Raw genomic sequence first — 26,698 nt, 5'->3', positions numbered from 1 at the left:
ACTCAATGGACATGAGTTTGAGTGAACTCCGGGAGTCGGTGATGGACAGGGAGGCCTGGCCTGCTGCAATTCATGGGGTCGAAAAGAGTTAGACACGACTGAACGACTGAACTGAACTGAACTGAAACAAGTGGGCTTCCCAGGTGGTGCTAGTGGCAAAGAACTCACCTGCCAATGTAGGAGACATAAGAGATGTAGGTTTGATCCCTGTGTTGGGAAGACCCCCTGGAGGACTCCATGGCAACCTGCTCCAGTATTCTGGAGAACCCCATGGACAGAGGCGCCTCACAGGTTATAGTTCACAGAGTCACACAGAGTCAGACACTACTGAAGCAACGTCCCACGCACTCATGAACAAATAATTGTACAGTAGTGTTCACAGTAGCATTAGTTACAACCACCAAAAGGTGGAAACAACCCAAATGTCCATTAATGAGTAGATGGATAAACAAAAAGTGGCCCATCTGTGCGATGGAATATTATTCAGCCAGAAAAGTAATAAAGTGCTAATACATGTTACAAGATGGATGATCCTCAAAAGCACACTAAGTTAAAGAAGCCAGTTAAGAGAGGTCACGTTATGTGATTCCACTTATATGAAATATCCAGAGTAAGCATATCCATAGAGACAGATTAGTGGTTGCCAAGGGCTGGGGGGAGGAGGAAGTGGGGAGTGACTGCTTAATGGGTACAAGGTCTCCTTTTGGGGGTGATGGAAGGGTTCTGGAACTGTATAAAGGTGGTGGTTGCACAACACAATGAACATACTAAAAGCCACTGAATTGTGCACTTTTTTTTTTTGACTGCTCTGGGTCTTCCTTGCTGCACTCAGGCTTTTGTTAGTTTCAGCAAGTGGGGGCTGCTCTCTACGTTTGGTGCATGGGTTTCTCATTGCAGTGGCTTCTCTTGTTGCAGAGCACAGGCTGTAAAGCATGCGGGCTCAGTAGCAGCGGTGCACGGGCTTAATTGCTCTATGGCATGTGGGATCTTCCTGGACCAGGAAGTGAACCCTTGACCCCAACATTGACAGGTGGATTCTTAACCATTGGCCCACCAAGGAAGTCTGAATTATACACTTTGAATGGTTCCTTTTAGAGAACTCCCTGGCTCCAGTGGTTAGGACTTGGCACTTTCACTGCTGTGGCCCTGGTTCAATGCCTGGTTAGGGAACAAAGACTCTGCAAGCTACGTGGCACAGCTGCAAAAAAAAAAAAAAAATTCATTTTATGTTATGTGAATTTCATTTTATTCAAACAAAATGGTTGAAATTAGAGTGGTTTCCTGGAGAGGAGAGCAATCTCTCTTGAGGAGATATCTCCTTGATTTAGGATAAGGACTAACAGGCATGTTTGGCTCTGGAAGGCGAGTCAAAAGGGTGAGGGGCCAGGGTGGGAGTTGGGGGGTGTGTGGCTGGGAGACCAGGCCTCTGGGAGTATGCTGCCAGTACAGATGACAGACTTCCTAGGGTGACAAGGTCTAAGTGTAGATTTGGGCTTCCTAGTGTGCATGCTGTCATCAGCCTCTACATCCCCTGTGCGTCAGAGAACTCCAGTGCTCACAGTGACTCCAGGGCAGGGAGTACTGGTGAAACGACAGGACAGAAGGAGGGAGGCCACTGGCTCCAGGTGGAGGAGGGTGTCCAAAAGAATAAGAGCTATGCAGAATACCGGACATTTCAAGGTGATGATTTACTCCCTACTGAGTGGGGAGGAGGGTTCAAATCATGGATATTAGAGGCCAGAAGGGCCCAGATACACCTAAGCCCCTTGGGGATATACAGGCTAGTGATCAGATTCAGACATAGTCTCAGTTACTCCCATCAGAGTCAGAGAAAATGTGTGAGACACAGCATTCTACACACAGACACGTAGGAAGGGGTGTTCCTGGGTGGGCAGGGAAGAGCCTGTCCTGGGAAGCAGGAAGACCGGATCCCAGGCTTGGTCCTTGTTTTGCACCTAGTCCATTTTTAAAAAAATATAATTTTATGGAATAGGAAATAGCAACCCACTCCAGTATTCTTGCCTGGAAAATTTCATGGACAGAGGAGCCTGGTGGGCCACAGTCCATAGGGATCACAAAGAGTCAGACACAACTGAGAGCTTCCTTCTCCTCTCTATCCCCCTCTGCATTTTTCACTGCTGCTTTGAAAATAAAAAGATAAAATAAAAATATAATTTTATGTATTTACTTGTGGCTGTGCTGGGTTTTCATTGCTGTGGGGGCTTTTCTCCAGTTGCGGCGAGTGGGGCTCTTCTTTGTTGTGGTGTGTAGGCTTCTCATTGTGGCAGCCTCTCCTGTTGAGGAGCACGGGTTCTAGAGGGTGCTGGCTTCAGTAGCTGCTTCGTATGTGCTTGGTAGTTGTGGTTCCCTGGACTCTAGAGCACAAGCTCAATAGCTGTGGCGCGAGCAGGGCCTAGTTGTTCTGCGGCATGTGGGGTCTTCCTGGACCAGAGATGGAACCTGTGTCTCCTGCATCGGCAGGTGCACTCTTTACCACTAAGCCATCAGGGAAGCCCCTGCACTTGGGCTATTTTTATCTTAAGCAAGACCATTCTGCTTTCCGGACCACACTTTCCACAGCTGGAAAGTGGTCAGGTCATAGTAGGTGAGTAGCTTTCAGTCAGAGATGGTCAAGCACGATGCATCCAGATGCAAAAGCACACCACATGTATGCTCATAAAAGTGATCTAGGTAAGCATAGCCACTCACTCAGGCAGACACTCAAGCTCACAAACACACACAACACATAGACAAAATCACACTGACACATATACATATAGACAATCCCACATGCACACACACAAATATCCAGTCACATTCTCACAAAGATAACAGCCACAAAGAAAGCCATCAAAACAGTCATGCACATAGTACCACACAGACACGTGATTACACAGAATACTATTACACAAGCTTACAATTAGACAAGAAACCGCAAAGTCATTCAGCCACACAGGCACAGTCACAGACACACAACGGCCCATTGTCAACAGCCCCACAACGTCACAGAAACAGTCAGCTCCACTCACATACAGATACATAGTCACATAGGCTCAATTAACCGCACAGAATCACAAAGCATGGGAAATCACACATAGTCGGGCTTCCCAGGTGGCGCTAGTGGTAAAGAACCAACCTGCCAATGCAGGAGTCAAAGAGACGCGGGTTCGATCCCTGGGTTGAGAAGATTCCTGGAGGAGGGCATAGCAACCCACTCCAGTGTTCTTGCCTGGAGATTCCCCATGGACAAAGAAGCCTGGCGGGCTACAGTCCATAGGGTCTCACAGAGTCGGACGCAACTGAAGTGACTTAGCACGCACGCACGCACATACAGTAACTTGGTTAGCAAGCTTCCTGGGACAAACTGGCAAACTGTTTGGGCTGAGATCGTCCACCTGAGCCTACCTCCTCTCACAGAACCCCATTAAAGGAGACCTCGAGATCTGGGCTCGTGATTTCTAGTACTCATTTTCTCGAGCCTCAGCTGCCTCTTTTAACTCCAGAATCTCTCTGCGCTCGCCCCCTACAACTGACCAACCAAGAGTGGGCCGAGCCCCCTCCTAGGGCCAATCAGAGCAGAGGTACAGCGGACCAATCGGATTGACCCGCTCGCCTTCCTCCCCCCCTTACCGGTACTCCGCTCCTTAAAGGGGGTTAAGGTATCTCCGCTAGGCGCGCCGCGTTCACCTGCAAGGCTGCCGTAGCCCCTTTAAAAGGCAGAGCCGTGAAAGAGCAGGGTCCTAGGACGAACCAATAACAAGCCCCATTTAGCCTCTGCCCCGCCCATCCCCACAGGAGGTCAAAAGTCTAGTTCTACGGCACTGTGGCCTGTGCAGTGAACCCGGAGGCTCCAGGTGAGGATTCGCGAGAGGGGCGAAGGGTGCAAAGGGCCAGGGCACTTGGTGGGAGCCGCTCTGCTCAGACGCCTCCAATTCTCCAGGTCGGCTGTGATTGTTCTGCTTGCCCTCTCGCTGAGCATATGGCCCTGAGAGGCGTCTACGCGCGGCTACTGAACCGCGGACCCGGCCTACAAGTCTTTCGTTCATGGAGTTCGGCGACAGCGCAGACCGGTCAGTGCTGGACCTGGGGTGGAATGGGGAGGGAGAAACTTGAGGGTCGGGAACTCGGGGTGATTTTTCCCGTCCTATGTTTGCAGAGAAAGGCGAGAAGACCCAGAGTCGATCGGCCAAGCGTAAGGACCCCTGGTTGTGCCCCTCGTCCAACAGTCCCCTCGTCCAACTGTCTGTCTGTCCCCGATGGGTTCTGTCCCAGAATCCAAGAGCTGCCCAGGAGGGAGGCAGGGCTGTGGCCAGGGCCAGAGGCGCTGAGGCAGTGAGTTTCCCGAGAAAGCCCACTTTGCCAGTCCTGTTTGCAGCCGACATTAGTTGAGGGTTGAGGGGTGGGGCTGAGGATTCTGGGGGAGAGGAGGGCGTGGTGGTCGGGTGGATAGGGCTGAATAGAGTCCCATTCCCTCCAACCCCGCCCAGCTTCACGGCCTGAGTTTGACTGGAGGGACCCACTGTTGCTGGAGGAGCAGCTGACAGCAGATGAGATCCTCATCAGGGATACCTTCCGCACCTACTGCCAGGAGCGCCTCATGCCCCGCATCCTGCTGGCCAATCGCAACGAAGGTGCTCTGGCAGGCGGGTGGGCACTCTGGAGCTCCCACGGCCACCTGAACCTGCACGCTCCATCATGCACACCAGCTCTGCCTGCTCTAGCTGGGCCTTAGAGCACCTCTGGCTCTGGGCTAGTGCTCCGGAGGGCCAAGGCTGGGCCTGAAGTTGGGACATCTATCCCTTTGCAGTTTTTCACCGGGAGATCATCTCAGAGATGGGGGAGCTCGGTATGCTGGGTCCCACCATCCAAGGTAAGGACACATTTCTCTCCATACTCTGCAGCCCTCCACTGTGTCTTGAAAAGGCTCTTTCTTTCCCTGAGCCTAGTTTCCCAATCTGCAAAGAGAGGCTGTTATATCTGTCTGAAGCGGCTGTGGGGATAAAATTAATAAACCCTCAAGCTAGAGCCAGCTTGGTGTCTTCTCCTTGGGTGCTCCTATGGGGCTCTGTCTCTTGGGCAACAGGAATCACTGGTCTCAAATGGGCAGGGCTTTGTTGCACATTATTTTATTTCTCTCCCCTCCCCCCACCCCCGACCCATCCCTGGCCCGCGCCCCCCCCACCCAGGGTATAGCTGTGCTGGAGTCTCATCGGTGGCCTATGGGCTCCTGGCCCGAGAGCTGGAGCGAGTGGACAGCGGCTACAGGTCAGCAATGAGTGTCCAGTCTTCCCTTGTCATGCACCCTATCTATGCATATGGCAGCGAGGAGCAAAAGCAGAAGTACCTGCCCCGGCTAGGTGAGTAGCTGCCTGGGGAGCCTGGTGGACAGAAGATGGTCCCAATGATCTGAAACTCAGGGCCAGGGCTGTCCCTCAGACCTGCCTTGTGTTCTCACCCTAAAGGTATTGCCAATGGCCCCTCAGGCCCCCTGCCAGATCCTGGACCCCACCCCACATATGATTCTCCTAGGTCTCTCTTGACTCTGCCCCTTTCTCACCACCATCATATCCCCTGTGATTTGCTTTCTCTGCTCCCCATTGAAGCCCAAAGTTTAAAGTCTTAACTTCCCAACTGGATCCACAAGACCCCACGTGGGCAGGCCTCTGCTGACCTTTCCAGCTCATCTCTGACTACTCCCTTGACTGCTCCTTTGCAGTTAGACTCACTCAGTGGCTTGGCAGCTGTACCCCTGGACTTTTGCACATCCTGGTCTCACTGCCAGGACTGCTCTTCTGCATACCTCTTCCTGCTTAACTCCTTTTCAATGCCCTTCAAAACAGTTTAGCCAACCCCTTCCCGACTCCTGTTTAGACCTCCCCCCATTATGGCATTGTGACTATGACCTGGGTGAAATATCTGTTCCCCCCACCTCCTGGGAGTGCTGTGAGACAGGGCCAGGTCTGCCTTGGCCTGGCTCAGTGGAAAGGCCCGCAGTTTTCAGTAGAGGGATTGGATGGGGGACCAGCAGCCTCATGATCTCGTCTCATGCCTGCAGCCAAGGGGGAGCTGCTGGGCTGCTTTGGGCTCACGGAGCCCAACCACGGGAGTGACCCTAGCGGCATGGAGACCAGAGCCCGCCACAACCCATCCAGCAGGAGCTACATCCTCAACGGGTCCAAGACCTGGTGAGGCGGGAGCCTGGAGTCCTCAGGCAGGTGGGCAGGGGCAGTGGGTGGTGGCCAGACCCCTCACTGCCTGTCCCACCTCCAGGATCACCAACTCGCCTGTGGCCGACTTGCTGATAGTATGGGCTCGGTGTGAGGATAGCTGCATTCGGGGCTTCCTGCTGGAGAAGGGGATGCGGGGCCTCTCAACCCCCAGGATTGAGGGCAAGTTCTCTCTGCGGGCATCATCCACAGGGATGATTATTATGGATGATGTGGAGGTGCCAGAGGAGAATGTGCTGCCCGGGGTGTCTGGTCTGGCGGTAAGCAGCAGCCACCTTGGGAACTGATATCAAGTCACCTGCTGCTTCTCTTTTCTTGGGCAGGCCCCTTGCTAGGGACCCAGCTAGGGAAGAGATACCCATGGAGCCCAAACAGTAGTGACTTGGAGAGGCTCTGCCTGGCTCACTGATGTGTGCTGAAACTGCCCCCCTCTCCTTTTTAATTTTTAGCTTTGCTGGGTGTTCACTGCTGCATGGACTTTTGTCTGATTGCAGTGAGCAGGGGCTACTCTAGTTGCGGTGTGTGAACTTCTGTAGTTGTGGTTCCCGAGTTCTAGAGCACAGGCTCAGTAGTTGTGCACTGGCTTGTTGCTCTGTGGAATGTGGGCTCTTCCTGGACCAGAGATCACACCTGTGTCTCCTGCATTGGCAGGTGGATTCTTTACCACTGAGCCACAAGGGAAACCCAAAACTGCCCCATTTTGGTGGCCATCTCACTCAAGCTGGCTCGGCCTGGGACGCACAGGGGCCTAAGCGAGCTTAATTCTGCTTGCATGTGCATCTTCCTGTCTCCTTACCTCAGGCCCTAGATCTGCGCCTCCCGTCCAGATCTTGGACTGGGGAGGACTGTATGAAAACCAAGAGTGAGTAGGCAAGAAGCGAAACCCTATGTGCATTGCTGGCTTTGATGCCAAGGCCATGCGTGACTTCACCAGTCGTCCTGAGTCTCCCTGGTTTACACTGACTGCGTATCAGGGGTGTCTGGGGAGGGGGCACTTACAAGTTAGTTCTCTACAGGTTCTCTCATCTCTTGGTGGGGCTGAGGCCCTGTCTCAACCCTATAGGGTCCCTTCGGCTGCCTAAACAACGCCCGCTATGGCATCACATGGGGTGTGCTTGGAGCCGCTGAGTTCTGTTTGCACACAGCCCGGCAGTACACTCTGGACAGGTGTGTGGGGGCTACCATGACAACTCCCAAGGGTGTGGGGTGGGAGGCTCAGGCTCCATCACTTACCCCTCCACCCTTGGCGCCCAGCCACCAGACCTAAGTTCTCTGATCTGTGAACTGGCCGAGGAAGTCCTGAGCAGTGAGGGGCTCAGTCAACAGCAGGGCCAGAGTGAGCTGAGTGGGGACACAGCTCACTCTGCGGCAGCCTGGAAAGGCCCTGGGATGGGTCTGGGGAGTCTCTCCACCCCATAAGATTTGCCTTGACCTTGCCTGCATAGGATCCAGTTTGGTGTCCCACTGGCCAAGAACCAACTGATTCAGAAAAAGCTGGCGGACATGCTCACTGAGATCACATTGGGCCTTCAAGCCTGCCTGCAGCTCGGCCGCTTGAAGGATCAAGACAAGTAGGGGTTCTGCGTGTGCGAAGGGGCAGGCAGCTGTGACAGGACCCAGTGCCTCTTCCAGGCATGGTGGTGGTTGGGCCTGGAGAGAGAGGACCTTCCTGCCTGGTGGCCCCTGGGGACCCCGCCCTGCCTACCTCTCCCTCACTAGGAGCCATGTCCACTGCTGTGATGTAACCCTCCTCCCTGGCTGGCTTTGCCCGGGGAGGTAGGGATTTCTGGGTGCCCAGAGCAGGGTCAGCTCTTTGTTACCCAGTGTTTGTGACGTTTGTGCTGTTTCCAGGGCCGCCCCGGAAATGGTCTCTTTGCTGAAGAGGAATAACTGTGGGAAGGCCCTGGACATCGCTCGCCAGGCCCGAGACATGCTGGGGGGGAATGGGATTTCTGATGAGTATCACGTGATCCGGCATGTCATGAACCTGGAGTCTGTGAACACCTATGAAGGTGGGGGCTGGATTCCTGGGGGTGTGGGGGAGCTCCACAGTGGCCTCGCATTTGGGGAAGGGGACGGCAAGGAGGGGCAGGGGCAGCAGGCTCAACTCCTGCCGTCAGCGGTCTGGCACCAGTTGGCCGCATGCCGTGGGCAGGTCCCACCCGCGGTCCCGCATCTGGAGTGGCCCACAGGGACCACGGAAGTACATGCTCCCAGTCCTTTCCCCCGTTATGCTCGAGGAGGGATGTTCCCAAGCCTGCTTACGGCTTCCTCGGGCATCCCCAGGTGGGGCACAACACCCAGTGGGCTGGCGAATTCAAGGAGGTGAGTGTGCAGCTACGCACAGGAATCAGCACTCCATTTTATGTGAGAAAGAGAGAAACGGTAAATCATTGGCAGGCTGTGGTGTTTGCACCTGGTAACTGGCTGTGACTCCTGAGGGGCCCAGAACCCCTTGCCTCGTAGGAAGACAGACATAGAAAAAGATAATTAAAAAGAAAAAAGAGGTGGGGACTTCCCTGATGGTCCCGTGGTTAGGACTTGGTGCTTCCACTGCGGTGGCTTGGGTTTAGTCCTTGGCTGGTGAACTAAGATCCCACAAGCCAAGGTGTGGCCAAAAAAGAGAAGAGATATATAATTCTAGTGTGAGCCACACAGACTAGAGGGAGCTGTATGTAACAAGACTCAGTCTCTGAGGGAGAAAGTGGAACCATATTAAGCCTTGACGGAGGTGTAGGAGTTCCCTGGGCAGAGAGGCAAGTAGTGTCCAGTGCTGTCTGGGTGGGGCGTTCCAGACAGCAAAGGGGAGGGGGAGGGGATTCTACAGGCATGACGGACCCTGAGGACAAGCTGAGGGGACCTCCAGATAGCTTTATGCAGGGGAGAGGCAGGATCAGATTTGCACTTTAGGAAGAAAAGAGAATTATTTTGCTCCGTAAAAGGGAGGGCATAATCTCTGGTTTCTGCCTTGGGAAGCTAAGGAAGAACAGATGAGAACATGGAGGGCTGTAGAGTGTTCCCTTCATGGATGTCCAGTGGGATGTGGGATACGTGGCTTGGGGCAGTGGCTCCAGGATGAGGGGCGGCAGGGATCAGCTGGGACAGGCAATTAATTGTCTGATGTTTGCTTTCCTGTCCCTCCTGTGGGTAAGAAAGGGCCTGATCCATTTCCCACAGAGCTCATTAGCTCTTTCCACCTCTGCAGGAAGAAAGCATGGCTGGGTTGAAAATCAAACATTTAATCAACTGTGTGGGCTTGGGGTGGGGTGAATCTGGGAGAGTACCAAAGCTGGGCCCGTGGTGGGGGCTGGACTTGCTGTGCTTTGAGGCCTGGCACAAAGAGCATCGGTTGGGTTTTGTTTGCTTGTTTTTGCCAAAGAAGCATTGCAAAACTCTGAAACACAATTTTCTCAGCGTGGCCCAAACGGTGGCCTTCCTTGGTGGCTGTCACTAAGAGTGACTCTCCTGGTAGCTGTCAGCATTCGCCATCTTTGTGAATCTGTTCTTCCAGAGTAGTAGCCTGTGGGGGGACACGAAGATTGACTTTAAAAGGAATTTGTGGGGGATTTCCCTGGTGGGCCAGTGGTTGGGACTCTGCGCTTCCACTGCAAGGGACACAGTCAGGGAATTAAGATCCCTGTTGGGGAACTAAGATCCCACATGCCATGTGGCACATCCAAAATAAATAAGTAAAATTAAAAAAAAATAATAAAGGGAAATTGTGAGCTGTTAGGACTGCAAACTGACTCTGCATTTATTTGTCCAGGTACTCATGACATCCACGCTCTGATCCTCGGAAGGGCTATCACAGGGATCCAGGCGTTCGTGGCCGGCAAGTGAACCCACTTCACCTGGGAGCCCAGATGGCACCAAACCCCTCTCCAGGGAGACACAGGGCTTGGAGCTTAGTTGAAAAGGTGGCAGATGGAGCCAGGTCTTCTGGTGGGAAGTGAGAGACACTGATTTTTAAATATCAAAATTTCCCTTTTGAAGTTATTCAAATATGTTCCTTAAAGAGAAGATGGGACTTTCTGTACTGAGTGTCTCAATCCAGTTTTGACTGTGGACGGGCACGGACTCTACCTGCCTTGGAACAGAAGCTCCTTGACAGGGAAGCAGGGAGAGAGGAGGAGAGTGACATGGAAGCAACTTGTGAGACCCACCAGTGTCTAAGTGAATGGCTCCATCCACATGGCAAGCATTCACTCTACACCCTCTGACCCTCCCATCTGGGGGCAAGTGCCTTATGCTGGACGCTGGAGCAGAATGAGGGGTAAAGAGAGAGAATAATAAAGAGTATGCATGTCTGACCCCGCCGTGTTGGATCACAGTTTCTGGTAACCAGTAACAGGAAAAAGGAGCATGTGAAAGGGCTGTGAAGCACGCTGGGACGCAGCAGGGATTTCCCCAGCCCAGAAGTGATCTGGGCCATGTCAGAGTCTTGGGCTTGGCTGTTATAAATAAACCCAGGTGGGCACTGCCAGGGCTCGGGGCTGAGGGCAAAGGGGACTTTGTCCTTTTTGTCACCCACCACAGAGCTGACACACATTGTAGGAAACAGCAGTCTGGCTTCTCAGCTCAGACACACCACGTAACGGGAGCACGGGGCCATGAGTAGGATGGCCAGAGCACCAGGGCCTTTGCACAGACAGTGGCTCCTGTGGGGTTTAGGGCCAGGCGATGCTAAAATCCTTGCTCTCTGTTGATATTTACTTAAAAAAAAATTTTTTTTTCTGGCCATACCTCATGGCATGTGGGATCTTAGTTCCCCCACCAGAGATTGAACCCCTGCCCCCTGCATTGGGATCATGGAGTCTTAACCACTGGGCAGCCAGGAAGTCCCTGCTGACATTTGCTTTTACCTTAGCCCCTACAACTCTCATACCTCAGGCTGGACACACAGGTCTTTGTACACGGTCTCCACGGTGTGGCACACTTGTTTGAGCTCTGTTTCCAGGTGACTGATCTTTGCCATCTTTTGGGTAAACTCTTGGAGCTTTTCCTGGATGATCTTGTTGTGGTGATTATAAATCTGATACATCCTCTCCTCGAGCTTCTCTGTCAGGTCTGAAACCTTTGAAAGAATAAGAGGTGCTCTTAGAAAATCAAACAAGAAGCATCACGAGACATTTGTTCTGACTGGCTCTTTAAGATTTCTGCAGTTTATCTTATAAAAGTGGTAAAAACAACTCTGGTGACTGGAGGTGAAAAGGTCTATATGTTAAATTTTTCTTTTCTTTTTTTTTTAATGAGAAATATTTTCAACTTTATTCATCTCCAAAGAGTGATTAAAAACATGATTCAAGGGACAGTAAAAGTTTAGGTCAAATAAAGTAGAAGAATGTGACTTTACATATATATATATAACATATATGTATTATTATATATTACATATATTATATAATTTATAATAATTATATAATTGTGTATTTTAATTATAATTATAAATAACTATATTATATTTTATATTATATAATTATAAATTTTATAATTATAATTATATTAAATTATATATTACAATCATATATTACATATATAATTATATATTGCTTATATATATATGTATTAGTGTAAACTTATCCCAGATCATTTTTCTTTTTAAAAAGAAAGGTGCAAAATTATATATATAAGCTCAGCCAGGTTAGAAGTATCTAGAACAGTGGCCTCTGGGTGATGGTATCATCTGAATATGTTTATCTTTTGTTTTCTGCTATGTTATATTTTTCTCTAAATTTGCTATGTACTAGGTAGGTAGGAATGAGGCTGAGGGAGGAAGTCAGACTGTCATTGAGAGATGATGTGTGGAATTCACAAGTTGTCTGACTTACAGGACACATTCTGAAGAAGCATCGGGGACAACTATTAACAACAGACCTGAACATAACATTCGGTTTTGTTAGATGTAAGCCTCAGCCATTTTCAGGGGCTTCTACCTTCCCAAATCCTGTGACTTCTGGAGGAAAAGTGGGTGTGATAACTCAGGTTATGCCTCAGTCCCCTCCTGCCACAGCCATTAGCCTAGCGTGACGGAAGGGGCTAGTCTGTGATACAGGTGAACCTTGGCTTCTCATCCTGGCTCTCTCACTCAGGCAAATGATTTCCAAACCTCACTTTGCCCATCTGCAGTATGGGTCCAAGCTCTTCTCTGCAGGACTGCTCTAAGGGTGAAATGAGGCACCATACGCAAACTGTCTAGAACACGTGGGGAACCTAAGAGCAGCTCATCGCCTCCCGCTTTATGTTTCACAGAAGGAGCACCCCCTCCCTTTCCCTGGGCTTCTGCGATACGTGGGGGGAATCCGTCACCTTGATCTTGAGGCTGTCTCTGAAGTTGGTCATGAGGGCATGGTCCTTCTGCCTGCTCTCGTTGATGTTTTCGATCAGCTCCTGGGCCCTCTTCTTCAGGATGTCGATGCTCGAGTCCAGAGAGGAAAAGCAGGATCCTGACTTTCCTTCCAGCATCATCAGCTGGCGGTTGGCACTGGAGGTGGCGACAGAGGGGCTAGAAACCTGACTTCTGAAAGTATAGGAAACTTGAGATCAGCACCAAACTTTCCTGAGTGGCTGATCTGAATTAGCTCTGCAGTGGGAGGAGAACGTGCGTCTTGTGTTTCCTGTTGGTGACACTTGTTTATTTCATCCACACCCCTTCCCCTCCCCTGCCTCTGAGGGGAAGGGACAGCTTAAGAGTCTGCCTGCCAAAGCAGGGGGGACACTGCTCTGAGAGGATTTCACGTTCTGTGGAGCAACTAAGTCTGTGCACCACAACTACTGAGCCTGGGCTCTAGAGCCCGTGCACACAACGACTGAGGCCCACGCACCCTAGAGCCTGAGCTCCGCAACAAGAGAAGCCACCATAGTAAGAAGTCCTCGAACCACAGCTAGAAGGCAGCCCTCCCTCTCCACAATTAGAGAAAGCCTGTGCACAGCAACCGACACCCAGTGTAGCCAAAAATAATTTTTTAATAAAAAAAAATTAAAAAAAATACCCCCAGGAGAGTTTGTTCCACACTGCGTGTGCTAAGTCACTTCAGTCACTTCTGACTCTTTGCAACCCATGGACTGTAGCCTGCCAGGCTCCTCTGTCTGTGGGATTCTCCAGGCAAGAATACTGGAGTAGGTTGCCATGCCCTCCTCCAGGGGATCTTCCAGGGATCCAACCTGTCTCTATATCTCTTGCATTGGCAGGCAAGTTCTTTACCACTAGTGCCACTTAGCAAGTAGTACTGTACATGTGACTATAATTATGCAATTCGACTAAATGCATAGTTAGTGAAATGGTGAAAAAGGCCAGCTTGTCTAAAACAGCTAAATAGAATGAACAAAGGTGAACCTAATAAAATATAACTATTAAATCAAGTGTGGGCAAACAACGGTATATTAGGGCCAAGAGTATAAAAATTTAGAAGTATTTTGCATACAGACTGCTTTGTCAAGGCCTGTAAGTTTTTGCTCTGCTTTAGGAAAACAAAAGTGGGGGACTTCCCTGGTGGCCCAGTGTTTAAGACTCGGTGCTCCCAATGGTTGCACTGCTGGGTTTGATCCCTGGTCAGGGAACTATTGATAGACCCCACATGCTGCAACAAAAGATCCTGAGAGCCACAACTAAGACCCGGCACAGTTAAAAGAAAAGATGGTAAAATAAATAAAAGCACAAAAGTGGAAATTGTGAGTAATGCATATGAATGAGGTTTATGCAAAAAAAAAAAAAAAAAGTTGTGATCTGATCAACAGATCCATTGGTGTTTTAAATTAAGATAAAATGTTTAAAGGGCTTCCTTGGTGGCCCAGTAATTAAGAATCAGTTTGGCAATGCTGGGGAACACCAGTTTGATCACATATGTTGTCAAACAACTAAGCCTGAGGGCCACAACTATTGAGCTTGTGCTCTAGAGTCCAAGAGCTGCAACTACAAGAGGCCCGTGCACCCTAGAGCCGGTGCTCTGCTATAAAAGCCACTGCAATGGGAAGCCCACACAGCACAACCAGAGTAGCCCCTACTCACTGCAACTAGAGAAAGGCTTCATGCAGCAATGAAGACCCACCACAGCCAAAAAATAAATAAATATTTTTTTTAAAGAAAGATAAAGGGTTTAAGGTAAGATGCTTTTTTTTTTTTTGGCCATTTTTTAATCTGTCCTGCACCATGCTAAGCTACCCACTTCATCTTGCTACACCTTCACAACCAGACTTTGGGGTCTGTCCCCATCATCTTTACCTCATCGCTGAGGACACAGGCTCAGCACAACTGTGTCACTTTGTCAGGATCCCTAGTCTGTGCAGAGCTGGGTGTGGCACCCAGCTGGCCTCCCGGCCCGGGCCCTGCTTTCCCCGAAGTTCTCGTTTTCCTCCTCACCCTGAGGTGCTTCCAGCTCTGAGTGGCTGAGACTCAGAGGTGCCAACACAGCAGCTCTTCCACATACCAGTTCACACACAACCATAAAGCCATGAGTGCAAGCCAGGCACAGCTACTGAAAAAACACATCTTCATTTTTGGATGCTTCCTCCATACAAATATTTTTCTTGGCTTTTCTCCAACTGCTTGAGCTCTTTCTTCTGGCTCAGGATACAACCACAGGGAAACTTGAGTGCATGACAGCCAGGGTGGCCAGGCTCTCATTGACACACAAGTCCTCAGGCCTGAGACCCTGGCTGTGTCCTCGTTCTCATGTTCTCCTTACCAGATGGGTTTTTGGCCCTTGGGCCTTTGCACTTGCTCTCTGACAGTAAGACCTAGCCTAGGCTACTACCTCTTTTGTTTTTAAATTTTATTTATTTTTGGCTGTGCTGGGTCTTTGCTGTTGCATGTAGACTTTCTCTAGTTGCAATGAGCAGGGGCTACTCTCTAGTTGTGGTGTGTGGGTTTCCCATTGTGGTGGCTTCTCTTATTGCAGAGCACAAGCTCTAGGCACTTGGGCTTCAACACTTGCGGTACATGGGCTCAGTAGTTGTGGCACATGGGCTGAGTTGTTCCCTGACACGTGGGATCTTCCTGGACCAGGGATTGAACCTGTGTCCCCTGCATTGGCAGGTGGATTCTTAACCACTGAGGTACCAGGGAAGCCCCTGATGCCTCTTTTGAAGCGCGGCTTATGACCTCCTGCCTATCTCTACCACTGTGTGCTTGTCCCTGATGCCGCTCTTATCTCCCCATTTATCTCTGTGTTCCCAGCATCCAGCACATTTTGAGTCCTCCACTGTTAACAAACGAATGAATGAAGGACACTGATCTAGTCCTCCCTATTCTGGCTTTACACAAAGCATGCAAGTTCATCTGCCTGCAGAGCCAGACGCTCGTGTTCAAAGCATCTGTCACAGATGCTCTGTGTTCTGGCACACAAGAGAAGGTGTGCCTCTGATCAAGGCAGATATTTTATAGCAAAACCTTATTGATAGAAAACAAAGACCAACTAAAGGCTCCCTGGGCATTCCTGTAAAAAAAGGTTTTGCTGTCCTCTTGACCTGCCTCTCATGGGAAGAATAATAAAAGTGCACTGAATAAATGAATGAGTGATTAGGAAGGGCTTTCATTACCATCCACGCTCCCATGTTTCCCACACTTACCCCCAACCCACACCTCTCCTCTGAGCTCCCAGTAAGGTACCTGACTACCCCCAGGCCCTCTGCACTTGGCTGTCCCAGAGGCATTTCAAACTCCTCTAAATTTGCACACCAACTCAAAGTTGTCCACCCTCCTCCTGTCATTGAAGAACACCAAAAGTCATCTGGTACCCAAGCCAGAAACTTGGCAGCCACCCTGGAGCCTGGCTTCTCTCTGTCCTTCCAAATCCCCTCACAAAATCAGACTTCTCTGGTGGTCAGGTGGTTAAGAATCTGCCAATGTAGGGGACATGAATTCGACCCCTGGTTCTGGAAGATCTCACACGCCGTGGGGTGACTAAGCTCCTGCGCCTCGACTACTGAAGCCCACGTACCTTAGAGCCTGTGATCCACAACAAGAGAAGCCATAGCGCCACATGAACAGTAGCCCTTGCTCACTGCAACTAGAGAGAGCCTGCATGAGGCACCAAAGACCCAGTGCAGCCATAAATAAATAAAATTTCTTAGAAACAAAAAGATTAAAAAAAAAAACCAATAGAAACAAATCCCATCACAAAATCAGACTAGCCTGGTGCTCCAGTGCCTAAGAATCTGCCTGCCAATGCAGGGGACAAGGGTTTGATCCTGGTTCAGGAAGATCCCTCCTACCCTGGGGTAACAAAGCCCCAGGGCCACAACTACTAAGTCCGCTCACCTAGAGCCCATGCTCCAACACAAGAGAAGGCCAAGCACCACATGAAGAGTAGCCTCTTCTCTCCACAACTAGAGAAAGCCTGCGTGAAGCAACAAAGACCCAGCACAACCTAAAATAAACTAAGTTGAAAAGAATCCTGTCACAGAATCTTTTCATTTTCACCTCCTAATTTCTCCCAAATCTATCATCTCTTCCCCACCAACCATTCGCAACCCCATACCTACTGTTCCCACCTGGGCCTTAGGGCCCTTTGAATCACAATCAGACATCCCACTTCTGCTCCACAGCCTTCAAGACCCCCCCACCAGCTGCAGGATCATGTAAATTCCCTAGTACAGCACACAAGGCTTTCCAGGGCTGTGGAAAGGCCTCCATCTTCTCTTTTCACCCTCCACTTCCAGCAATTTGGAACCTTCCACAATTTCACCAAATCCATTAGCCTTTGCTTGAAATGACTTTTCTTTTCTGTCAACTTCATGAGACAGCATTCAGAGCACCCCTACCTCACCATCGCTTACTAATCACAACACTGCCAGTCTGTACGCTGGATTCCCTCCAGGCGCCCTAGGCACTCTGGGCAGAGGGTGCATTGTATTCATTCCAGAGGCATCACCACTGTTCCCTGAACACCTAAATGAAAGAATTACCATCTGAGATGGATGTAACATTCTTGCTCTTAAGCCACTTTGTACCCACAATTGCTTTGCTGTCCCCACTGTATAAGGGCTCTGAAATGAAAATCAGTGAGAGAACCAGGTGTTTCTTTTTTGTGTCATTGCTCACAACCTGCTTGAGCTGCTAACTCTTCAAAGTCTCTCCTTTCTCAGGCTCAAGGGATGGAGCTGGAACCGGTCTCCATGGCAGCTACACAAATGGTGAAAAATCACTTGAAATCGGCTCATTCAAATTTCGTGGTGGGACAAAGGCCTGCATCAGATGTCTGCAGAGAGCATCTTGATTTTCCCCAACCTCCCCTTTGGGGTTTTATTCCTTTCCATTTCATTTTTCTTAATACTCAGCAGCTGCATATTAATCAGGATGCTAATGAATCATAGGCTTCCCTGGGCCTGCATTCACCAATTAACTTTAATAAACAAAACACACCGTGTCCTCTCCACTGGCTTCCCTGGTTCTCAGGCCTGCTTCTGTTGCCCAACCCTGGATGGAAGCCAGGGACTGGAAGTGGGCCCAACAGAGCAGGCTGCCTGTGCTCAGGGTGGGGCAGTGGGGGGCCGGGGTGGGGGTTGTGAATACATCCCTATGCTCATCTATGATGGTCTGTCACAAGGAGTCCCTAATTCAGCTTCGAGGATTAGAACCTAGTTTCCGAGCAGGGCCCAGGCTGGCAGGAGGCCCAGGAATGGTGGAGGAAATGGGTCTAAGCAAAGAGACCATCTGTTCGCTCCAGGTAAAGCTGTGATTGGCAGGCGTGAGAGCCAGAGCCCCCCGCTGGTGGGGGCCCTCCCTCCGCGGGCCACTAACAGATACACAAGTAAACAATTCGCCAGCCACTTACTACCACCGCAGGCGGTGGTCCCGGGAGGGGAGGCGAGCTAATCAAACATTCAAGGAAGAACACAACAGCATCTCTGGCGCCTGGGCAAAATGATGTTTTGCTGAAGTACAGCCAGGAAAGGGGAAGGTTTGAATTGAAGCTGCAGAGCCCACTCCTTTCACCCTCTGCTCATCTCTCGTGAAATGTGTTCACATTTTAATCATGTCCCTGACAGTCTGCTGAGGGATCTGTTAACTGGCCCTTGCGTTGGTTCTAATCCATGTTTCTCGACCCAAAGCTCTTTTAGAACTCCTCAAAGTCTCTCAATGATTTGCAATCGTCTGTGTCTCCTCACCACTTAGATCACCGTCTAAAACATACTATTTGCAGGAAGGTGTTATCAAACAAACTACTTTAGTTCTCTTTTTTTCTGGTCTCCAATAAATAGCACACACTTGGAAACCATTCCACCCTGTGCTCTGTTTTACAACTGAGGCCCCTGGGAGGCAAGAGGAAGCTGGCTTTCTGCCTACAGTCCTCAGCAGCCCTGTCCTGAGCCTCATTCTATTCCCAGGCGAGCTCCTTCACGGAAACAGTGACTCCCACAGCGCCATCTCTCTGGCCGCTGGCCCTATCCATCCTGAGCACTCTGACCGACTACTCGGTCAGAAAGTCCAACCCTGTCCTGGACTTATTCATGAATGAGTATGTCTCTCAGTTTAGTTCAGTCGCTCAGTCATGTCCACCTCTGTGACCCTTCGGACTGCAGCACACCAGGCTTCCCTGTCCATCATCAACTCCCGGAGCTTGCTCAAACTCATGTCCATAGAGTCGGTGATGCCACCCAACCATCTCATCCTCTGTCCCCTTCTCCTCCTTCCTTCAATCTTTCCCAGCATCAGGGTCTTTTCAAATGAGTCAGTTCTTCACATCAGGTGGCCAAAGTATTGGAGTTTCACCTTTAGCATCAGTCCTTCCAATGAATATTCAGGACTGATCTCCTTTAGGATGGAATGGTTGGATCTCCTTGCAGTCCAAGGAACTCTCAAGAGTCTTCTCCAACACCATAGTTCAAAAGCATCAATTCTTCAGGGCTCAGCTTTCTTTATAGTTCAACTCTCATTTCCATACATGAGTACTGGAAAAACCATTAACTTTGTTGGCAAAGTAATGTTAATATCTCTGCTTTTGAATATGCTATCTAGGTTGGTCATAGCTTTTCTTCCAAGGAGCAAGTGTCTTAATTTCATGGCTGCAGTCACCATCTGCAGTGATCTTGGAGCCCAAAAAGATACTGTCTCTCACTGTTTCCATTGATTCTCCATCTATTTGTCATGAACTGATGGGACTGGATGCCAAGACCTTAGTTTTCTGAATGTTGAGTTTTAAACCAACTTTTTGACTCTCCTCTTTCACTTTTATCAAGAGGCTCTTTAGTTCTTTGCTTTCTGCCACAAGGGTGGTGTCATCTGCATATCTGAGGTTATTGATATTCCTCCCGGCAATCTTGATTCCAAGATTGTGTATGTCTCTGGCCACCTCGAACTCAGCAAGGGCAGAATGTAACTCATGCCTCTGCCAGTTAGAAACCAAACCATCTCGAGCCAGAAAGCAGGCAGCCCTTTCTGTGCGGATAAGCATTTAGCAACTGGCTCCCTAGGGGTGGAGGAAGAGGTGGCAGGGGAAACCTTGATTTGTAGTATTTGCCAATTTCCATGGTGCACAGACTCCCACTATAGCCAATTTCAAGCTACCAACATGAAGTCGCTAAATGACAGGTTGGGAAGAGATGTGTAGAACTGGCTCCTGCTGGTAGGAGCCAGCTCCAGGCTCTAGCACACCGTCAGCTCATCCTTTTTCTCATGCCTCAATAAATGAATGCCCCCCTGCATCTTCTCTCCATCTGCCCTGCTAGACATCCTGCAGAAGCCTCCCACCTATCTCCCAGGTCCACTCCCAACCCTTCCCACCCATTCTTCACAGAACAGCTGGTGTCTTTTTATAACAGGAACCTGAGCATGTCACTTCTCTGATTTCAGCCATTCCCCGCCTTGGTATCTACCTAACAGAAGCAAAAACATGTACACGGATGTTCACAGCAGCCTTATTCACAAGAACCAAAGAGCAGAAACAATCTAAATTTCCAACAGCTGATGAATGGATAAATAAAACGTCGTACATCCATAGTTTAGAATATTATTCAGCTATAAAGAGGAATAAAGTTCTGATACATGTTACAACATGGATGAACCCTGAAGACATTATGCTCAGTGGAAGAAGCCAGTCACAAAGGATCACACAATTGTATGATTTCACTTATATGAAATATCCAGCAGAGGCAAACTGTAGAGAGAGAAAGTAGAATTGTTGCCAGGGACTAGGAAGGACGTGGGCTTGCCAGGTGGCACTAGTGGTAAAGAACCTACCTGCCAATATAGGAGACATAAGAGATGCAGGTTCAATCCATGTTTCGGGAAGATCTCTTGGAGGAGAACATGGCAACCCACTCCAGTATAATTGCCTGGAGAATCCCATGGACAGAGGAGCCTGATGGGCTACAGTCCATGGGGTCACAAAGAGTCAGACATGACTGAATGAGCACACACATGCATGATTACAGAGGATACGTTTTCCCAGCAACTTGACCTCTTTCATGTTGGTGCCTGTTCAATACATGCCTTTCTTATCAGATGGAAGCACTGAGAACGTATGAGCCTGTCTGTCCAATGTAACCAGGGTATCACTACCACCAATCACGAAGCCTGACACACTGGCCTTCCCTGCCCCTGCCTCAGACTTGCAGCTCCCTCTGCTTGGAATGTTTGGGCCTCTGGATGCCTCCTGGCTGACTCCTCCTTATGTGACCTCCTTAGAGATCAACTATTCCAAACTCCCTGTCACTCTAGTTGCTCCTTCTCGGTTTTGTTTCTTTACAGCACTTTCCACCAATTGAAATGACGTTAAAAAAAATTATCTTATCTTTTAGAAAATTCAGTTCAGTTGCTCAGTCGTGTCCGACTCTTTGCAACCTCATGGACTGCAGCATGCCAGGCTTCCCTGTCCATCACCAACTGCCGGAGCTTGCTCAAACTCATGTCCATCGAGTCGGTGATGCCATCCAACCATCTCATCCTTTGTCATCACCTTCTCCTCTTGCCTTCAATCTTTCCCAACATCAGGGTCTTTTCAAATGAGTCAGTTCTTCACATCAGCTGGCCAAAGTATTGGAGCTTCAGCTTCAGCATCAGTCCTTCCAATGAATATTCAGGGTTGATTTCCTTTAGGACTGACTAGTTTGATCTCCTTTCTGACCAAGGGACTCTCAAGAGTCTTCTCCAGCACCACAGTTTGAAAGCATCAATTCTTCGGTGCTCAGCCTTCTTTGTGGTTCAACTCTCACATCCATACATGACTACAGGAAAAACCACAGCTCTGACTACACGGATCTTTGTCAGCAAGGTGATGTCTCTTTTTAATATGCTGTCTAGGTTGGTCACAGCTTTTCTTCTTTGAATATGCTGTCTAGGTTGGTCATGACTGTTAGAAAGTCAGCTTGCCAATAGACCCAGCATAGTCAACACAATATTGAAGAAGAATGAAATTGGCAGGACTATGCTACTTGATGTGATACCAGTGAAAGAATATAAAATAGACCAGTGGAACAGAATAGAGCCCAGAAATAGACCCACACACATGTAGTCAAGGAACAAAGAAAATTCAGTGGAGAGAGGAGAATCTTTTCAACAAATGGAGTTGTAACAATTAGACATACACATGCAAAAAAAGTGAAGTTAGACACAGATCTTCCACATTTCACAAAAATTTTCTCAAAATAGATATCATAGCCCTAAATGTAAAACTATGGCAGAGAAGAAGAACTAAAGAGTCTCTTGATGAAAGTGAAAGAGGAGAGTGAAAAAGTTGACTTCAAACTCAACATTCAGGAAACTCAGATCATGGCATCTGGTCCCATCACTTCATGACAAATAGATGTGGAAACAATGGAAACAGTGACAGACTTTATTTTTTGGGGCTCCAAAATCACTGTAGATGGTGATCGCAGCCGTGAAAAGTAAAAGACACTTGCTCCTTGGAAGAAAAGCTATGACCAACCTAGACAGCATATTCAAAAGCAGAGACATTACTTTGCCAACAAATGTCCATCTAGTCAAAGTTATGGTTTTTCCAGTAGTCATGTACAGATGTGAGAGTTGGGCTATAAAGAAAGCTGAGCGCCGAAGAATTGATGCTTTTGAACTGTGGTGTTGGAGAAGACTCTTGAGGGTTCCTTGGACTGCAAGGAGATCCAACCATTCCATCCTAAAGGAGATCAGTCCTGAATATTCATTGGAAGGACTGATGCTGAAGCTGAAACTCCAATACTTTGGCCACCTGATGTGAAGAACTGACTCATTTGAAAAGACCCTGATGCTGGGAAAGATTGAAGGCAGGAGGAGAAGGGGATGACAGAGGATGAGATGGTTGGATGGCATCACCGACTCGATGGACATGAGTCTGAGCAAACTCTGGGAGTTGGTGATGGACAGGGAAGCCTGGCGTGCTGCAAGAGTCGGACACAACTGAGTGACTGAACTGAACTGAAATGTAAAACACAAAGCTATAAAACTCCTAGAAGACATCATAGGGGAAAATATAAGTGGCTTTGGGGTTGGTGGTGACTTCTTAGATACAATATCAAAAGAAAGAATTGGTAAATTGGACTTCATTAAAATTTAAACCTTCTACTCTATAAAAGACACCATTAAGAGAATGAAAAGACCCATCACAGACTGGGACAAATCTTTACAGAACACAAACCTGGTGCTTCCCTGGTGGCTCAGTGGTAAAGAATTGCCTGTCAGCGCAGGAGACATAGGTTTGATCCCTGGTCTGGGAAGATTCCACATGCCTTGGGGCAACTAAGCCTGTACACCACAACTACTGAGCCCACATGCTACAACTACTGAAGTCTGTGTGCCCTCAAGCTCATGCTCCACAACAAGAGAAGTCACCACAATGAGAAGCCTGGTCACCACAACTACAGAAAAGCCCACATAGCAAAGAAGACACAGCATAGCCTAAATAAATAAATAAAATTATTTTTTAAAGACAAAAAAAAAAAAGACTAAAAAAAAAAAAAACTCCTGCAAATCTGATAAAGGCCTGACATCCAAAATATTCAAAGAACTCATGAAACTCAGCAAAAAAAAAAAAAAAATCCAAATTAAAAAAAAGAAAAGAAACATTGAATTTAAAAAACAGTCAAAGATCTGGACACCATACCAAAAGATGTGCAGATGTCAAATAAACATATGGAAAGATGTTCAACTTCATACTTCATAATGAAGTTTCAAATCAACATAACAATGATACCACCACTGCCTGTTAGAATGGGAGACACCTAAAACACTGACAACACCAAATGCTGGTGAGGATGTAGAACAGGAACACTCAATCACTGAAAACAGAAATGCAGAATGGTTCAGCCACTTTGGAAGACATTTTGGCAGTTTCTTTCAAAACTACAAATACTCTTACCGTATGATCTAGCAATTGTGCTCCCTGGTATTTACCCAAAGGCGTTGAAAATTTACATCTACACAAAACCTGCACACGAATGTTTACTGTAACTATATAAACAACTAAATTGATAAAACTTGGAAGCATAATTGCTGAAACTTAAAAGCGACCCAGATGTCCTTCAATAGGTGAAAAGAAGTCAGCTGCAAGAGAGCAGAAATTCTGATTTGTTCACTATTGTATCCTCAGCATCTAAAACAGGGTTTGGGTAAAGGAGACCCTTGATAAATATCTGGTGAATAAATGTGCAAGACAAGAATGTCTTTTTAAAGTAGTCTGTAACACTGTTCCTTCTCTTGCTCCAACATCACAGTTTCTGTTAGTTTTATCTTCTTAAATCTAGCCAAAATTTGACTACTTCTCATCACCTCCATGGATCTACCCTAGGTCAAGTCACAGTCATTTTGCTCCTAAATTATTCCAGTTCCCTTATCACTGGCCTCCCTGCTTTCAATCCAGCCTGTGACAACGGACTATGGTGGTTTAGTCACTAAGTCATGTCCAACTCGTGTGACCCCATAGACTGTAGCCTGCCAGCTTCCTCTATCCATGGGATTCTCCAAGCAAAAATACTGTACTGGGTTGCCATTTCCTTCTCCAGGGGACCTTCCTGACCCAGGAATTGAACCCCAGGCCCCAGGTCTACCTGGATTGCAGGCAGACTCTTTACCATTGAGCTACAGGGAAGCCCAATGGACTATATGTCTAAAAAGGGCCAGACAGGAACACTTTTCCACTTTGCAGGCCATATGGTCTGGGTTGCTTCTGGAGAAGCAGCCCTGTCCTAATAAAACTTTATTAACAACAATCCTGGAACTTCCTTGGTGGTCCAGTGGTTAAGACTCCATGCTCCCATTGTAGGGGGCACAGGTCCCATCCCTGGTCAGGGAACTAAGATCCCACATGTCACAGCCCATTCCCCCCTGCCAAAAAAAAAAAAAAAGCGCCTCACCCTGCAGTAGTCAATTCCTATCGCTCCTCTAATTCCACTTCTTTTCATGGGTAACTATCACCCAAAGTCCCATCACCTGTCTAACTGTATCTATTATTTCCCTCTTACCCATGCTTGCTCCAGCACAGTCCTCCCTTGGGGCCTTTGCAGCTGCTGTTTCTTGGCTTGGAATGTAGTCCTCCCTACCCTCATGGTTCTCTTATCATCTCCTCCGTGAAGCCTTCCCTGACCCTCTGATCTAAACTGGCCACTCTCCCTATTTTTCCCCCAGAACACTCAGTACCCCTGACTACCATATATTCCTGAGTTTATAGACTTTCTCCTAGAATGTCAGCTCAATGCTATTGATACCATGCAGGGCCCTGTGGGGCTCCTGGGCTTAAGACCTTTCTGTGGCCCCCGTTTCTCTGATTACAGGAAACAACATTCACTCAGACTGCATGCTTCCCTTAGTTCCAATGGGCTGATTCGAACAGTTGTTAGGGAAAGGAAGGGATGGGCGATCTGGGAGAAACAGTCAAAAGCAGCCTTGGGGCAAAGTCCTATTTCCCCACCAGGAGATAACACAATCTCTTCGAGCTATTTCTGCAGATACTGACACCCCTTCCAGGTGGGAGAAGCTGATGATTAATGATGGTAGGCTGCCCACAAACAGGTAGACCCCAGACCAGCTGGACTTGAAGCTTGATGCTGACTCCTACTTCCCTCACCATCAACCCCTCAGAACAATGAAAGCCTGTGATTACATTGATCCTTATCACCTACCCTGACCATGAACCCTGTCTATAAGACCTTTCCCAAGGAGGGGGGCAGAGTTCTTGAGGTGCTAATCTACTGTGTTCCCTCTTTGTCTGGCAAAGAAATAAAGCCACTCTTTCTCCTCCATAACTCTCTGTATTTCTGTTCAGCATCAGTGCACTGAGCCAAGATTTTGGCATCACTGTGTCTCCAGTGTTTCCATCCCAGGCACATGGGAGATTGTGGATGAGTATGTGCAACAAATGCACCAAGAGCAGACACTGGAAGGGTCTGGAGGAAGAAAAGGGTAAATGAGGGACTCGGTCTGTTTGGGTCCGATGAACCGGGTTCTTCCTCACCTAGCTGGCCCTTGACAAGCCTCCTCATCGCGGGTCTCCTCACCCTGCTGCTGTTCCTGGTTCTCTCCCTGCAGCTGTGGCTCCTGGTCCTTGAACTCTACGTGGGGCATGTCCACCTGTGAGCACAGCTAGCGCTTGAGAGGTCAAAGGAGGGAGGGAGGGAAGGCAGGAAATGGTCAAGTCCCCCTCCTCCCTCCCCTTCAACCCTGAGCACCTCTGTGTGCTGCTGCGGCATGTTTCGGACCTGCAGGAGAGATGGGCAGGGCTGGGATGGGCACCACGAGGACGGGGGCGTGGACTGGGGGGACCCTGTGCCTGGACAGGAGGAGTGAGGTGGGGAGACCTGGAGGGGACGGGGTGAGGCCTGGGTCTCCAGCTGAGGTGCTAGGGTGCCTGGGCTCCTAATTGGTGTGTGAGTCGGCTCGAGTCCTTCGAGGAGAGAGAAGAAGCAGGACAAAAAGAAGAGAAACGGGTGCGGTGCGTGGGTGTCTGAGTCTTTCTCTACCCTACTCCTGCCATGCGCCATGGGAGGAAGTAGGTCCTTCTGGCCAGGGCTGTCAGCGCGTCAGTCACACAGTCGGTTAGTCAGAGCCCGGGAGGTCAGTCAGGAAATCGGGCCCCAGCCGGGCGAGGAGCGGCCTGGATGGCAGGAGACAAGCGGCCGGTCTCGGGTTCGTCGGGGAAGCCCAAGATCGCTGCCGTTCCCTGTCCGTCAGCCCGTCGCCCGCGCGAAGGAAACAAGTGCAGCGTACTCCCTGTCGCTCCATTTCGTCTTTTCCCGCCTTCTTGTTCGTGCCCTCTGCGCACACGCTGGCTCCGCCCCCGGAACGCTCCGCCCCCACGCATGCGTAGCGACGCGAACTTGCGCGCGCAGCGCGGTAGGGGCGGCCGTTAAGTGTCGGTTGGGCTGTCCAGGCGCTGCGCGCGCAGGCTGCACAGCCGGGAGGAGCCGGTTTCTGTGCTCCCGCGTGCGCATGTGTGAGGAGGCACCAGGGCACAAGGTGAGCGGCGGAATACCTTGTACTGTGTGTTCATTCTTATGTTTCAGTTCATTTTTCATGTGCCCAGCCCAAAGAAATCTTGCCAATAAAA

At 49.2% G+C, this 26,698-nt stretch overlaps 2 protein-coding genes across 7 annotated transcripts; one reads left to right on the top strand and one right to left on the bottom strand.

Moving 5' to 3' along the window:
• The first annotated feature begins 3,801 nt into the window (after positions 1-3,801).
• On the top strand, positions 3,802-10,537 carry GCDH (glutaryl-CoA dehydrogenase). The gene is made up of 12 exons (XM_027969545.2): positions 3,802-3,854; positions 3,941-4,070; positions 4,157-4,192; positions 4,488-4,631; positions 4,808-4,870; positions 5,187-5,357; positions 6,056-6,185; positions 6,271-6,487; positions 7,291-7,394; positions 7,673-7,798; positions 8,079-8,239; positions 9,994-10,537. Exons 2-12 carry the CDS (start codon positions 3,980-3,982, stop codon positions 10,065-10,067), a joined length of 1,317 nt encoding a protein of 438 aa, XP_027825346.1. The 5' UTR covers positions 3,802-3,854; positions 3,941-3,979; the 3' UTR covers positions 10,068-10,537.
• SYCE2 (synaptonemal complex central element protein 2) lies at positions 9,447-26,440 on the bottom strand. Of its 6 annotated transcripts, none has more exons than XM_042249857.2 (5): positions 25,821-26,440; positions 25,607-25,722; positions 12,534-12,744; positions 11,113-11,301; positions 9,447-9,747 (listed from the first exon to the last, which is right to left on the bottom strand). In XM_042249857.2, exons 1-5 carry the CDS (start codon positions 26,130-26,132, stop codon positions 9,703-9,705), a joined length of 873 nt encoding a protein of 290 aa, XP_042105791.1. In that variant the 5' UTR covers positions 26,133-26,440; the 3' UTR covers positions 9,447-9,702. The 6 variants fall into 6 exon arrangements, with proteins under 6 accessions (XP_042105791.1, XP_042105792.1, XP_042105793.1 ...); XM_042249858.2 differs by having other exon boundaries at positions 12,534-12,741; XM_042249859.2 differs by having other exon boundaries at positions 12,534-12,708.
• Positions 26,441-26,698: the final 258 nt, after the last annotated feature.

Source organism: Ovis aries, chromosome 5 (assembly GCF_016772045.2).
Source record: "Ovis aries strain OAR_USU_Benz2616 breed Rambouillet chromosome 5, ARS-UI_Ramb_v3.0, whole genome shotgun sequence".
Taxonomy (NCBI): Eukaryota; Metazoa; Chordata; class Mammalia; order Artiodactyla; family Bovidae; genus Ovis; species Ovis aries.
The sequence above is the reverse complement of the archived record's forward strand: the minus strand, read 5'-3'. Positions and strand labels throughout refer to the sequence as shown.

Bases quoted from the DNA above. Each gene is read 5' to 3' on its own strand.
- GCDH (XM_027969545.2), top strand. From the start codon at position 3,980: ATGGCCCTGAGAGGCGTCTACGCGCGGCTACTGAACCGCGGACCCGGC. The intron at 4,071-4,156 runs GTCAGTGCTGGA...CTATGTTTGCAG, and splicing joins TTCGGCGACAGCGCAGACCG to AGAAAGGCGAGAAGACCCAG. The intron at 7,799-8,078 runs GTAGGGGTTCTG...TGCTGTTTCCAG, and splicing joins CGCTTGAAGGATCAAGACAA to GGCCGCCCCGGAAATGGTCT.
- SYCE2 (XM_042249857.2), bottom strand. From the start codon at position 26,132: ATGGCGCATGGCAGGAGTAGGGTAGAGAAAGACTCAGACACCCACGCA. The intron at 25,723-25,820 runs GTGCTCAGGGTT...CTGTGCTCACAG, and splicing joins TGCCGCAGCAGCACACAGAG to GTGGACATGCCCCACGTAGA. The intron at 9,748-11,112 runs GTATGAGAGTTG...GTCCCCCCACAG, and splicing joins ACCTGTGTGTCCAGCCTGAG to GCTACTACTCTGGAAGAACA.